This window comes from Mobula hypostoma, chromosome 8, assembly GCF_963921235.1.
Source record: "Mobula hypostoma chromosome 8, sMobHyp1.1, whole genome shotgun sequence".
Classification (NCBI taxonomy): domain Eukaryota; kingdom Metazoa; phylum Chordata; class Chondrichthyes; order Myliobatiformes; family Myliobatidae; genus Mobula; species Mobula hypostoma.
In genome coordinates, this window is record NC_086104.1 from 6,360,736 (window position 1) to 6,376,248 (window position 15,513).

At 48.3% G+C, this 15,513-nt stretch overlaps 1 protein-coding gene across 4 annotated transcripts in view; it reads left to right on the forward strand.

The window, feature by feature from the left end:
• The window catches only part of phactr2 (phosphatase and actin regulator 2), a 143,240-nt gene extending 128,004 nt beyond the window's left edge, over nt 1–15,236 (forward strand). For all 4 annotated transcript variants that reach the window (XM_063055435.1, XM_063055433.1, XM_063055434.1 and 1 more), the window contains 5 exons: nt 1,664–1,719; nt 5,044–5,105; nt 6,422–6,559; nt 9,176–9,252; nt 10,545–15,236. In XM_063055435.1, the coding sequence (XP_062911505.1) occupies nt 1,664–1,719; nt 5,044–5,105; nt 6,422–6,559; nt 9,176–9,252; nt 10,545–10,560 (349 nt within the window). In that variant the 3' untranslated portion in view covers nt 10,561–15,236. The remainder of the gene's footprint in view (nt 1–1,663; nt 1,720–5,043; nt 5,106–6,421; nt 6,560–9,175; nt 9,253–10,544) is intronic.
• Nucleotides 15,237–15,513: the final 277 nt, after the last annotated feature.

Sequence of the window (15,513 nt, forward strand, 5' to 3'; positions counted from 1 at the left end):
AGGGAGGGGTACCCTTGTACAAGATGAGGAACTGCTGTGGGCTGTTCTTGCAGAAACATGGCTCCTGGACAACGTCCAAGCATCCTGACACTCAGGGGTTTGGGCTATATTAGTATTATTTTTGTATCTTTTGTGACTGTATCTTTTTCTGCTGTTATGACTGTGTGCTGTTGGTACTCTGTTCTGCGCCTTGGCCCGGGAGAAACACTGTTTCCTTTGGCTGTTTTCATGTGTGGGTGAATGACAATTAAACTTCAACTTGAAAGGGAATACGGGGCAAGAGGTAGAACCCGAGGGTGGGGAGGGCAGATCTGGGTGTCCGTGTGAACTGAACCCCGCCGTCTGCACTAATTCCCCCCCCCCCCACCCGGGGTGTGTGGGGTTTACACTGGGTGCTGATATAGCTGAGATCCAAGAGAGGCACACGTAGATCAAAAGACCCTGTGGGGGGGGGGAAGGGATAGGTGTGGAGAAGTAGCCTGTCGAAAACTCGCCTTCCTCCCCCACCCACCCCGTCATGTCTCCCTCTGCCCTTGAGAAACCCTCCTCCCACAGGGTGGGGAACAAAACCGGCTCCTGATCCGGTTCAAACCACTGCAATAAAGCGAGACCCTCAGGTGCAAAGACAAATGCTCGGCTCCCTCTGGAGTGCCGGAGGCTGGAAGAGAGATCCGATTGAGGTTCATTAGATCATGAGAGGCACAGGTAGAGCGGACAGAGTATCTTTCTTCCAGGGTGGAAATGCCTGATACCCAAGGCCATGCATTTCGGGTGGTGGGGGGGGTGTACTTTCAAAGGACATGTGAGGGGCAAGTTTTCATGCAGAGATTAGGTACCTGGATTGTGCTGCCTGGGGCGGAGACAGAGGCAGAAACATTAGGAATTTTTATGAACGAGAGGATAATGGAAGGATATGGACATTGTGTCGGTAGAGGAGATTAGGTTAGTTGGTCATTTGATTACGAGTTTAATTGGTTCAGTACAACATTGTGGGCCGAAGGGCCTGCTCCCCGCGCTGTACTGTTCTATTTCTCTGTTAAATGCGCAAACACGTTTATTTCCCGTAAGATCCCCGTGGAAGGGAGTACAGAAATTCGACTCGCCATGAAATCTGTTGTTTTGTGGCAGCAGTACGTTGCAATACATAACAATAAAAAACTTACTATTACGCTTAAATATATATAATTAGTAGGACCAAAACGGGGAGGGGGGGTACTGAGGGAGGGTGCATGGGTCCGGTGTCCGTTCAGAAATCTGATGGCAGAGGGGCAGAAGCGACTCCCGAGATGTTGAGTGTGTGTACCAGCAACGAGAAGAGAGCATGTGCATGTCCCGGGTGACGGGGCCGAAAACCCGCACGTGGATTCATAATGTGATGCGGCTCGTTACGACGCTGCTGCAGATTTCTCTCTGTCTGTCTGTCTCCCTGTCCCCACCCACCTCCCACTCCTCCTTCCGGAAGCGGCTGACACACTGTATATAAGGCGAGGGCAGCGCTGTGCCGGTGAGTCAGTGTAAAGCTGTGATAGGGAGCGTCCGTGCCGCAGGATCACCCCCTTCCAACCCGCTACAGCGCCGGCTCTGCCCCGCGGGACTCCAGGATAAAGCGGAGATCTGCTGCTTAAAACATGGTCCACTATTCTATTGTTATTGTCTTCGGCAGGCGCCTGAGCCAGAGACCCTCGCTGGAGGAACTGGAACAGAGGAACATCTTGAGATGTAAGTTGTCTTGTGTCCTGATATTTACCGTGTGTGCGTTCGTTCACCCGGAGACCTTCGCCTGCTCTTCTCAGAATCAGACTTAGCATCACCGGTACATTTGTTGTTTTGTAGCAGCAGTACATTGCAATGCATCGTAATAACTAATAACTATAAATTACAATAATAAATATATATTTAAATTAAATAAGTGCAAAAAGAAGTCCGCAGAGAACCCAGATCTCCGGGTGACCATCACAGATGTCCTCTAGACATTGCGATCTATTAAATGTTAACATGTGTAAGAATATTTGTTTTTTTTTCGGGGGGGGTTATAATATTGCTGCTTCTCTTGCACCGCTTGGTTTATTCAGACTGATAATTCTACCCCCTCCCGTTCCCGGGGAAATTGTTGCAGAAGAGATCATTGTTGTAAAACGCACCTTCTAGCTGCATGGCTGCGGTTGCATGAAATAAAAATGCCCCCCATATCTTCCCCCTGTCTGCCGCAGCACCGGGGCTGTTGGGGAGTGAGAATCCGCCCCCTCTCCCTGCGTGGGAGCCTCCCCGATGGAATCCCACCTCCCGCCTGCGTCACCCAGGCTTCCCCGTGACGTCACGCCGCGGCGGATCCACTATAACCGTTTCAGTGCTGGGGGGGTTTCCTCTTCTGGCCTCTTCTCGCTGGAGTTTAGAGGAATCAGTGGGGATCTCATTGAAACCGATCCAATATCGAAAGCCCAAGTTAGAGTGGATGTGGAGAGGATGTTTCCTATTGTGGGGGGTCTACCTCCAGAGGGCACGGCTTAGAACAGAGATCAGAAGGAATTTCTTTAGCCAGAGGATGGTGAATCTGTTGAATTCATTGCCACAGATGGCAGTGGAGGCCGTGATTATGTATACTTCCAGCGGAGGTTGATGGGTTCTTGATTAGTCAGGGTGCCAAAGGTTACTGAGAGAAGGTAGGAGAATGGGGCTCAGAGGGATAATAAATGGAATGACCAGAGCAGACTTGATGGGCCAAATGGCCTCTTGCATCTTATGGTTTCCCCCTCCACAAAGCAGCCCTCCCCTTGGAGGGGAGGTTACATTGGGTGGGCAGAGGAAGGATGGCGGGAGGTCACTGTGATCTGAACTGTGAAAGATTGGTTTATTTGTTGCATGTACATAGAAACAAAGAGTGAAATGTGGCGGACACCCAGTGCAGTGAGCAATCCTTACAATAAAATTACTCTTAGAAAAATAAATAATGTAAAAAAAATGAGGTACAGTATCTCTGCAAAAGTCTTAGGCACACAGTAAGGTGCTTAAGACTTTTGCACAGTACTGTATTTGTCAACGTGGATTGGACAGCAAGTTTGTAACTCTGGCAGGAGCAAAGGATATTTGGAATGGTGAGGGAGGAGTGGGACAGGTGGCAGAGAAGTGCCAGGGGCCGGGTGGGGTGGTGTGGATGTAGACACACTCCTCCCGGAGACACCAGGCAAGGTCACTTGATTCCAGAAAATTGGTTTATTGATCATTACAGAATGTCTCTCTGGTGCTTCCCACTCTCTCCTCTCTCCCTTCCCCTTTTCCCAACTATGATTCCCCTCGACCTGCCCCCTTCCCACTCTCAGACCCATATCAGAATCAGGTTTATCATCATACTCACATAAGTCATGAAATTTGTTTATTTTTTGTGTGGCAGCAGTACCGTGCAATACATAAAATTCCTCAGGCACCCTAGATATATACTGTATATGCCCCTAAGACAGTGCTGTAGTCTATAAACCATTCAAAAACCTGATGGTGGAGGGGAAGGTGTGTTCTCAAATTGTTTAGTGCAGGTCTTGGGTCTCCTGTAGCCCCTCCCTGATGGTAGTAATGAGAGGAGAGCATGTCCCGGGTTATGGGGATCCTTAACAATGGACGCTGCTCTCTTGAGGCATTGTCTCTTAAAGGATGTCCTGAGTGTGGAGAGAGTTTTGTTGTCCTGAGTGTGGAGAGAGTTTTGTTGTCCTGAGTGTGGAGAGAGTTTTGTTTTCCTGAGTGTGGAGAGGGTTTTGTTGTCCTGAGTATAGAGAGAGTTTTGTTGTCCTCAGTTTGGAGAGAGTTTTGTTGTCCTCAGTGGTGGGGAGGGCCTGTGTAGTCTCTGCAACCTCTGTTTGTTGGACTTCATTGTAAAGTGAGGTCAGTCAGAGCTCCGGGCAGAGTCCTAGGTTTCCCAGAGTAGTCCCAGGGAAAGATTGGGCTTTAGGTCCATGGATTCAGATTATTGTCACATCCAGCAGGGTGCTATAAAGTTCCTCGCTGGCGTGAAGCTAATAGAATGCAGAGCGTATCTGGTAATAATGATGGTGCAGAGATTGTACGACAGACTAAGGCTGTGCACAAAGGAACACTGACGTGTCAAAGGCGTACGTACGGGCTAAGGATAGTGCGTTGTGGGCTGAAGGTCCCATAGAACAGGAGGCGGGCGTTGGGACCAACCCAGAAGTGTCGGGTTGCACCGTCTGCTGGATCTTACCTCCCGTGGGTGCTTGTTTCTTGCGTTGTGGCAAACAGCCTGATTCCCAAAGGGCGGTTGAGGGTGGGGCTGAGTTTCATTCTCACAGCCGATCTCACCGGCTGCCTGCTCGCCCCTGGGCTCCAGGGTCCCCCCCCCCACCCTTTAGATTGCACTGGGACGGTCCTACGACTTTGGGCAAGCCGTTGGTCAGCTGTTTATCCGATGACACTCCTGCTGATTGCCCTGGGATGCTGTACTATGCTCAAGATGCTCTACAAGTGTCAGATGCTGATGTCCTGTGGGGAATTTGCCATAGGAATCAGTGGGTGTGCAGTCGATTGTTGCCTCTGAGCTGTGAAATGTAGGGTGGTGGTGTGTGAATGTCGATGTGTGTATGTGTCTGTGGGATTCTCTGTGTATGAGTGTGAGTGTGTGTATGTGGGAGTGTGTGTGTGTGTGTGTCTAGGTGGTGGTGTGTCGATGTGTGTATGTGTCTGTGGGATTCTCTGTGTAAGTGTGTGGGAACATGTGTGTTTCTGAATTTTGTGTGTCTCTGAGTGTGTGTGTTACTGTGTCAGTGTGTTTCTGTGTGTGGGTGTGTGTCTCTGTGTACGTGCACGTTTGGGTAAGGTTGACACAGCTCCTGACCCTGGGAACGTGCTACTATTCACTCGGGACTGTGCGCGGTGATGTCACTGCTCGGGAGGACCTCTTGCACATCATTGCTGGGCCTCCCCCCGCCCTCTTCGGGTAACACCCGCAGAAGTGACCGTCGCGGTGGCTGCGAAGTGCCCCCGCCCCGCAGGGCTGCACACTCACCCTCTGCATTTTGTTTCTGTTTGTCTTGGTAACAGACCGCAATGAAGAGGAGGAGCAGGAGGAGCGGCTGGAGATCCGGAGGAGGCTGACACGCAAGGTAAACCTCGGCAAAGCGATCTGCCGACCCTGGGGGGGGGGGCGCGGGGAGGAGTGTCCTCACCGGAATCCAGCAAACCCAGGGCTCAATGACCCTCCATCAAAGTGTGAGACATTGAGACATCCACACTCCCCAGTCGTGGGCTTCATTCGTTCGTTACGTGTTGTGGCAATGGCAAAGCACTTCTGTAGAAAGATTTGCCGAGAACAGTCTCGGTCGTGGAAAGACCATGATCACCCATGTCAGCCCTGGGAAGGGGTATTCAAATCCACAACCCATGGGTGCTGGGCTGCTGAGGGGGGGGGGTTGTCGTGGTGCAGAGATTTAGAATCCTGTTTATGACAAGAACTATCTTTAGGTGTCACATTTGCCCCACTCTCTGCTGCAGGAAGGATTTGGTCTGTGGAGACATTAACCCAAAGTACTCTCTCACTGAATGCACATCCTGGCAGAAGTCATAGTGACCGTCCCCTTGCACTTACTGAGTGAACATAGAACAGCACAGGCCCTTCGGCCCACAGTGCTGTGATAACCTTTTAACCTGGTCTAAAATCAATCTCACACATCCCTCCCATGTAATCCTCAATTTTTCTATCAACCATGTTCCTATCTAAAAGTTCTTAATGTCCGTAATGTATCTGCCTCCACCACCAGCCCCTGGCAGGGCATTCCACACACTCTGTGTAAAAAAAACTTACCTCTGATATTCCCCCTATGCTTTCTTCCAATCATCCTAAGATATGCCCTCTCCTGTTAGCCTTTTCCTCCCTGGGAAAAAGCCTCTGGCTGTCCCCATCTTGTACACCTCTATCAAGTCTCCTCTCAGCCTCCTTCATTCCAAAGTGAAAAGCCCCAGCTCGCTCAATCTATCCTCTTAAGGCACCATCTCTAATCCAGGCAGCATCCTAGTAAATCTCATTGGCAAGGTCTCTAAAGCTTCCACATCCTTCCTGTGATGAGGCGACCAGAACTGAACACAAGTGTGGTCTAGCCAGGGTTTTATAGAGCTGCAACATTACCTCACGGCTCTTGTGGTTAATCTCCCGACTAATGAAGGCCAACACACCATACTCTACCTTAACCCCTTATCAACTTGTTCACAACTTTGAGTGACCTATGGATGTGGATCCCTCTGTTCCTCCACGCTGCTAAGAATCCTGACGTTACCCCTTTACTCTGCCTTCATGGTTATTTCCCCAGCCTGTGAGTGCAATAGGCCATTCAGCCCGTTGTGTTGGTCGGAGGGCAGCTTTAGGTGGTGTGAATTTTGCAGGATCCCAGTGAATGACGGGCCACCCTCCCTCTTCTCCCCTCAGCTCAGTCTCCGCCCTACTGTTGCCGAGCTGCAAGCTCGCCGCATCCTGCGCTTCAATGAGTACGTGGAGGTGACGGAGGCCCAGGACTACGACCGGCGGGCGGACAAACCCTGGACCCGTCTCACACCCGCTGACAAGGTGAGGAGAAGGGGCCCAGTCGGGAGCTCCGGGGCTGCCTCGGGCGGTGGTGGGGGGGGGGGGGTCACCTGTTTACTCTGCTTGCTCAGCGGGACCCACCAGTCACAGCTGTGCTCTCCGAACCAAGACCACCTCCTGCATCCCTACCCTTCTCCCAGCCTCTCCTTCTGTTGTCTCTCTGCCCACACCCTCTCCCTCCCACAGTGTGTTTCTTTGTTCCTCCTACTCTCCCTCTCTGTCTCTCTCTACATATGTGTTCCAGTTGGAATCCATCTCAGGTGAACCTTCACCTTTCTGAATCTTTATATCTTCCTGCCTCATCCTCTGCTTCTATTGTCACTCTCTCTCTGCCTTACTGTCTTAGTATTGTTCTCAGTCTTCATCATCTCTCTCTCTGACTCTCTCCCCCTGAATCTCTCTGGCTCCTCTCTGACCCACTAGTCACAACCTCTCTCTCTTCCCCCACCTCTCCGTCTGGGAGGGATGAGCGCTGGATTAAAAAGCTGTGCATCCCAGTAATGAACCCTGTGCTGTCTCCCATCTCCATGGCAACACATTGCAAAGAACTTACTGCTTGTAAACCATCCAAAGTGCAGGGAAGGGAGTTATTTTTATTTTCTGTGGTTTTATTTTTTTCTTAAGTCTACAACTGTACCACCTTCATGTGAAATTGCAGATACAAAGTGTTGATAATGTGTGGGTTGTTCTGCCGGGTGTCTTGTGAAGCAATTAAAACTCTTTAATGCATGCATTAAATATAGCAGGAACATTCCAATGTGATCCTCGGGAACTGAAAATAAAATTGCCCCTGTTACCTACAGTTATATTAAAGGAGGTGTCTAGAGAGCTGAGAGAGAGAGAGAGAAATGTATTTTAGATAGAGGAAGAGGGCGTGTGTGGGAGAAACAAAGGGACAGAGCTGAGAGAGAGAGTGAGATGGAATGGTTCATGGGAGGGATACCAGCTCTGGAGTGATTAACTTCAGGAGTCTGGGGCTGGGACAGCAGGGAAGCAGGAGGAGGTTGTGGAGGGAGAGGGGGTGAGGCAGCAGAGGCTTGAGAAGGCAAGGATGACTAGTAGAAAGAGGGCACTGCCAAACCCAGACCACTGGATGTCGGTGGTGATGCCTGCGAGGCTACTGGTTCATTAAATAGTTTATTTCGGAACCTTTTTCAGTGGGATCCTACTTAGGAGAGCCGGAGGTTGAGGGGAAATTAGAATTCAGGAAGGGCCATTATGTGTGTAGTGTACCGGGATAGAGACAGCTCTTTAGAAGGTGTGCGTGGCACAAGTGCATGGAGAGGGTGGACATTTCATTCCTATCTGCTCACTCATCCTCGTTGGACGACATGAGGTAGAACATAGAACGTTACAGCACAGTACAGGCCCTTTGGCCCATGACGTTTTAACCTACTCTAAGAGCAATCTACATAGCCACATAGCCCTCCATTTTTCTATCATCCATGTGCCTATCTGCTTCTCAAATGCCCCAATTGTATCTGCCTCCAGCACCTCCAATGCCTTCCACTCACCTAACTTATCCCTGACACCCCCCTTTACTCATCTCCAATCACTTCAAAATTATGCCCAGCACAGTGAAAACCTTTGTTTTCCTTGCCATCCATACAACAGTGCATTGAAGTAAGACAAGGGAAAACAGTAACAAAATGCAGAATAAAATGTTACAGTCACAGAAAGAGTACAGTGCATGTAAACAATAAAGTGTGAGATCGTATCGAGGCAGATCGTGAGGCCAAGAGTCCATCTTATCGTACAAGAGGTCTGTTTAAGAGTAATAACAGTGGGCTAGAAGCTGTCAGGGTTTTGCATCTTCTGCCTGATGAGAGAAGGGAGAAGAGAGTATGCCCCAGGTGGATGGGGCCTTTGATTATGTTAGCTGCTTTTACTGGGTCAGTGAGAAGCGTAGAGAGACTCCAGAGAGGGGAGGCTGGTTTCTGTGATGTGCTGAGCTGTGGCCACAACTCTCCGCAGTTTCTATCGGTCACGTGCAGAACAGTTATTCAGACAGAATGTATTCTTTTAATTAAGAGCAGCGCAGTTCTCCCCACTATCCTAGACCCAAAATGCAACCCTTGTTTAGAATAAAATTGCATTTTCCTTGTGGGAGTTTACTGTGTACAAAGTGGCTGCCAAATTTCCTCCTCTGGGAGTGTGACTATCTCCAAAGTACCTGATTGGTTGTGAAGTGCTTTGGGATGTTCTGAGTGCTATATCAATGCAAATAGACTTCCTGTGCTTTCATAGTGGGAAGCACAGCGGAATGACATTGAAGAAGGGAAGGGTTAATGGTTTAATTTCCTATATTTGGTGACAATGCTGAAAAGATCCAATAACCATCTATCTGTGACACACAGTGGACCTGACTGTCTCTGATAGAGGGGACCTTTTAGTGGAACTGCCTGTAAGGGAGTTCACCGTGTAGAAACAATTACCTCAGCCAGGAGGCTGTGTATCCTTGCAGCAGAGTTGAGGGGGGAGTCCCGCTTCTGGCTATGGGGCTGGTGTGTCCGTAATCGGGTACAGACGCTGGCCTGCTGTGCTCACTCGTGTGACGTCTCGTTCTCTCTCTCTCTCTCTCTTTCTCTCGTTACGAAGGCTGCAATACGGAAAGAATTAAATGAATTCAAAAGCAGAGAGATGGAGGTTCATGAAGAGAGCCGACACTTAACAAGGTGAGTAGCATGATTCATCCATCTTTGTCCGTGCACTCCCACCCTGTTCCCATAGAATGTGTCTCCCTGTCCCTCTCTCTCTCTCCCTCCTTCTGTCCCACACTTTGTTGTAACTTATCTTCCTCTCCCTTCCCTCTATGTGTCCACTTCTCCCTCCCTCCACCCCCAGAGTGTGTACCAGAGCTCTGAACTGATGCAGTTAGCACTGTACAATGATGGCATTCGTCCCACATTAACCCCCCCCGACTATTTCACATAGTTCACGCCATTCCACCAGCAATCGCCACCCCCGGTGTTTGGGGACATGAGTCAGCTGCAGTCACTCGAGGCTTCCCACAGCTCTCGCTCATCGCTCCAGATCTCCGACAGTGCAGGTTCAGAGCACAGCTGACAACAGCAAGCGAGTCACTGTTATTTTATATATATGGTATAACATACATGTATGTATGTATAATATATACACTCATTTGTATGTTATATGCATAATTGTATACACACACGCACACACACATATAAAATTATTGCATGTATAACATAAAATTACAAGATATATATGTATACACACACTATTAAATAAGGCATCCATTAGTCTTGCGAGACCATGGATCTGCGCCTGGAAAGTCTTCACTCTCCAGGGCGCAGGCCTGGGCAATGTTGTATGGAAGACCAGCAGTTGCCCGTGCTGCAAGTCTCCCCTCTCCACGACACCAATGTTGTCCAAGGGAAGGGCATTAGGACCCATACATCTTGGCACCAGTGTCGTCGCAGAGCGATGTGTGATTAAGTGCCTTGTTCAAGGACACAACATGCTGCCTCGGCTGGGGCTCGAACTCACAACCTTCAGGTCGCTAGTCCAATGTCTTAACCACTTGGCCATGTGCCCACATTATTAGATATATATACTCCAGCGTCCTCTGTAAGGTGTTTGTACGTTCTACCCTGTGACTGCATGGGTTCCTTCTGGGTGCTCCAGTTTCTTCCCACATTCTAAAAACATACCAGTTAGTAGGTTAATTGGACATTGTAAATTGTCCTGTGGTGAGGCTAGGGTTAAATCAATAGGTTGCTGGGTGGTATGGCTCATTTGTCCAGAAGGGCCTATTTTGCATTGTATCTCTAAGTAAATAAAAAATAAAGATCTTGTAATTTACTGTATTTTTAAAATCTATTGCAATGTACTGCTGTCACAAAACAACAAATTTCACTGCCTATGTCGTTGATAATGAACCTGATTCTGACTGTGCATTTTTGGCATTGCGGCCCCTAACGAGACCTCCGTTGCTGCTCTGCAGGTTCCACCGGCCATAAGGCAGCCAGCCGTGAGCGACCCGACCTGAGCAAGTATCGACAACGGTGCGTTGGTTGAATCACAGCGAAGGCTACTCGTGACTTGACGTGTGTTCCGTGCACCCTCCCATGTCAGCGGCTGGTGCTCAACAGCGAGCTGGCCATGCACGCTACAACAAAACAAACACACACACAAAAAAAAACGAGAAGTTTTAATATCTAAGTATTTTTTAAAAGATCCTTTCTCAGTGGAAGCAGGCTAGCTTCTTTTGTTGTGGCTGTCGTGGGAAAGTGGAGATGATGTCACTCTAACGGAAGTGATCCTTGAGAATGAGGGACCCTCGTGCAACGGCGGATTCAGAGGTGGAGCTATACCTATCGGTGACAGTGGACAGGTTATCCAGAGTCAGACGTTGTGCGTATGTGTTGTGTTCTGCCGTGTGGAAATTCATAGCCGGTATTTTGGGAGGGGTGGGGGAGCATTTCTCCTGCTGTTTATTAACCGGCTTCAATTTACGCTCCCTCCTGAAGAACCAGTAGCAGGTGGGAAGGGGGAATTATTTTTCAATGTAACTACATCAAGTGACTACTGCTGTCAATTTAGCGCAGAGAGTGATGTGAGCTGTGTCTCAGAGCAGTCAACCACTCCAGTTGTCCATGCTGAATGAGTCTTTAGTCTGAACTTGTACCTTATTACTTATCTCCCTCTCTGTATCTCTTTTTAACCCCTCGCCCTCTTACTCCTCAGACTGTGTTGGTCATTGATGCAAAATAACCCTAAGTCAGCCATGATGGAATGGCGGAGCAGATTTAATGGGCCGAATGGCATAATTCTGCTCCTATGTCTTGTGGTCTAAAATGCCAGCCACATTATACTCGTGCAACATTGGTGTACATCATAATGTATCAGATATTCTACTTCTGTTATCGCCCCGGCAGACTGTTCCAGGCATCTGCAACACTCCGTTTTTAAAAAGCAAAACATGCACTGTGTTTCCAATGGTGGAAGAGTCTTGGACCAGAGGGCATCATCTCATAATAGAATGGAGATGAGGAGGAATTTCTTTAGCCAGAGGGTGGTGAATCTGTGGAATTTGTTGCCACTGGCGGCTGTGGAGACCAGGTCATTGTGTCTGTTTAAAGTAGAAGTTTGTCGGTTCTTGATCAGTCAGAGTGTCAAAGGCTACGGGGAAGAAGGCAGGAGAATGGGGTTGAGAGTGATAGTACATCAGCCATGATGGAAAGGCAGAACAGACTCAATGGGCTGAATGGCCTCATTCTGCTGCATGTCATATGGTGCTCATTGATGCTAATTTGTTCCATTTGCGGGAGTTTCAGATTCTGCTCCCAGTGACCTGAGGCACAGACGTAAAATTTTACGATCTCCCCGCAATATGTACAGTTCAGAGCAATAGAGATACACTGAGCCAGGTTCTCGGATGCATGGATTTGCCGGAGGGAGGGCAGCTCTCTGCAGACGGAAGGGGATAGGTGGGGATTGGGAAGGGGCTGTACAGGTGGGCTCTGTGCCAGTCAGTAAGTGGGTGTTTGCAGAGTCACTTGAGACAGGAAATGAACAACTTCAATTTGCTGTTCTGCAATAGAGAGATATTTTCTTTAGGCATGCACTCTCCCTCCCACTGGCACTCCTGTAATTGGAGGGTGGGATTCAAGAGTTGATGATCCTTCACCCACCACTCCCCAATGCTGAGCTCCCACTGAGCCCTGGGGACCACTTACAGAGCGAGGGCCTCCCAGCCTCCTGTTAAATTCACCTCTTCGAGAGTTCAGCCTTGTAATGGAACAGAACTGTTGCCCTCCCAGGGGGGAGGACCACCTCCTGCGATGCCCTTGGGACCAAACTGGCATAAATTAGACTAGATGAGAGAGATTGGCTTTATGTTATCAAACATGCTGTGAAATGGATCGTTTTGCATCAATGACCAGCACAGTCCGCAGATCGTAGTGGGGCAGCCCACAAGTGTCGGAGCCAACATGGCGTGCCCACAGCTCACTAACCCTAAGCCAGATCTGAGGAAACCCATGCAGTCACGGTGAGAATGTACAAATGGCGGCAGGAATTGAACCTGGGTCGCTGGCTCTGTGCTACTATGATCCTGAAGCCCCGTTCCTGACCAAGGAAGGCGGAGGTGGTGAGGGAAGATTTTTTTCCCAATGAGAATCAACTGGATCACTCTTTTCCAATGCCCATTGAGGGCAAGCCAAGGGGATTGCAACAGACGGGTCATGTGGGCTGTCCAGTAATCAAAATATCAATGGTACATTCTCTGGGAGTGATTGGACAGGAGGTGGAGAGAGAGAGTTGGGACATCACGATTTGCACAAAGCTATTACAGCTCGGGGTAATCTGGAGTTTGGAGTTCATTACTGACGCCATCTACTGTGGAGTTTGTACGTTCACCCCGTGACCGTGTGGGTTTCCTCTGGGTGCTCCAGTTCCTCCCATGGTCCAAAGCCATACTGGTTAGTAGGTTAACCAGTCACTTTAAGCTGTCCTGTGATTAAGTTAGTGTTAAATTGGCGGGTTGCAGGGTGGTGCGGTTCACTGTGTTGGAGGAGCCTGTTCTGCTCTGTATCTCTAAACAATATAAAATACAATAGAGAGAGGGAATGCTTTTTAGGTGGAAATTTCCCAGGAGTGGGTTTTATTTAAACAGTTCTAACATGCCGTGAGAGAATGTTAGGCCTGAAGCTTGTTCATGTGGACAGAGAGTGGAGCAAAGAGCTTAAGGTTTTTGTATACATACCAACTTATTGTGAATTTAAAACCCTCCTTTTTAACTGTGACCGACTCGGTCGGTAGGTCGGTACAGAGTAATGTGTAAACTTGCACACTGCCAGATGTTGGCACATTGATGGTGTTCTAATGTATTTCCAGATGCTGAGACATGATGTGTAACTATTCTGTTGCCAGATGTTTGAATATGGTTATGTATAATCCAGATGTTGGCATGTGATGGTATGCCATACAGTGTATTTCCAGATGCTGAGACAAGATGTGTAACTATTCTGTTGCCAGATGTTTGAATATGGTTATGTGTGACCCAGACGATGGCAAAGATGTATGACCCACTGTGTTGCCCAGATATTGGCCCACAGTGCGAGCCAGCGGACTGCAATGTGCTCACAGCTGCCTCTGTGACCTTGGCCTTCTGCCTCATTAGCCCACTCTCTGTACAGCCCCCTAACCTTACTCTGTGAACTTCCTTTCCTATATCACCCACAGAACAGGGTGGAGGAGAGGTTGGGGGATGGGCTTCCTCCCCTGTTTAATTGATTGTCCTCCTCCCCTGTCTGGGAGGGGGCTGGGGCCCACGGGAGAGTGCAGGGCAGGGTCGAACACATCCCATGGAACAGAGTCCCCTCCCCTTTGGGTGACAGGATCCAAAAGGTATAAAGCATTAACTGGAGAGAGAGAGAGAGAGAGAGGACAAGCTTGAGTTAATCAATATGTTTTTCTGACATGTCTTGTGGGAGTAATCCTCATCATTGCAGTACACAAGAGTGGCCACTTCATTAGGTACACCTATACACCTCGTTAATTCAAAGATCTAATCAGCAAATCGTGTGGCAGTGACAGTGCATAAAAGCATGCAGGCATGGTCAAGAGGTTCAGAATGGGGAAGAAATGTGATCTAAGTGACTTTGACCATGGAATGACTGTTGGTGGCAGATGGGGTTTGAGTATCTCAAAAACTGCTGATCCCCTAGGATTTTCACACACAACATTCCCCAGGGTTCACAGAGAATGGTGCGAGAAACCCAAAAACAAAATCCAGTGATCAGCAATTCTGTTGGCGAAAATACCTTGTCAATGAGAGAGGTCAGAGGGGAATGGCCAGCCTGGTTCAAGCTAACAGGATCAAATAACCACACATTACAACCGTGGTGTGCAGAAGAGCTTCTCTGAAAGCACAAACTTGAACCTTAAAGTGGTTGTGCTACAGCAGCAAAAGACCAGGAACATCCATACGGTGGCCACTTTATTGGGTATAGGAGGTACCTGTGAAGCTGACAACCCAGTTCTGATTAAGATACACACTCTATACAAGATCTGACCACAAGCAAAATTCTCATTCTCATTCTCTCTCTCTCTCTCTCTCTCACACACACACACACACACACACACACACACACACGCTCTGTTACCCGTGTGTTGCCTTGATCATGAAAGTGGGGCAGTTCTGAAGACCAGCATTTCTCTCAAGCTGGCATCTGAGAAATATCTACCTGTTCTGTAAAACTCCTGTCTTGTGGACAGGAGAGCCTCTACATAAGGACAACAGCTAAGAATGTAAATTAGATTTATATGTGTACTGGTGTAAATAACTGGAAAATTGTATGCTGTCTGGAATCCGAATATAATTTTACAGCTTCTCCAAGGTTTTCTCTGTAAAGTGTTGCAATAGTATTTATTTTCAAAACAAAAACAATCAAGAAATTTCTGTGTTCGATGCCAACGTGTTCCCCTTCTGGTCGTACACCAGACCTGGTTACTTGTATGTTTTTAACTGTTCCTAAATTGTATTCTACCTTTTTGGAAGGTATTTAATGTGATAATATTATGTTGTAAGCTAATTTGTTCTACACGGTGAGCACATTCTTGAAGTGCCTTAAATTACCGCTTGTCTGATTTAATGTTTCCTGTCAACTTTTGTTAATAAAATATTATCAGGTGCTGACTTGCATTTTGGTTCATTTCTTACACCCCTTGGCAACAATAGCAGTAGGCAGGATGAAAGGTCAGTCACAGAACACTGCAGCAAGGAAACAGGCCTTTGGGGCCAACTAGTCCACACCAAACTATTAATCTCCTTATCCCAGTGACCCCGCACCTGGACCATAGCCCGCCATACACCATCCAAACTTCTCTTATATGTTGAAATTGAATCCACATCTACACTCTCATCACCTTCTGAGTGAAGTTCACCTTCACATGCTTCACCTTTCACC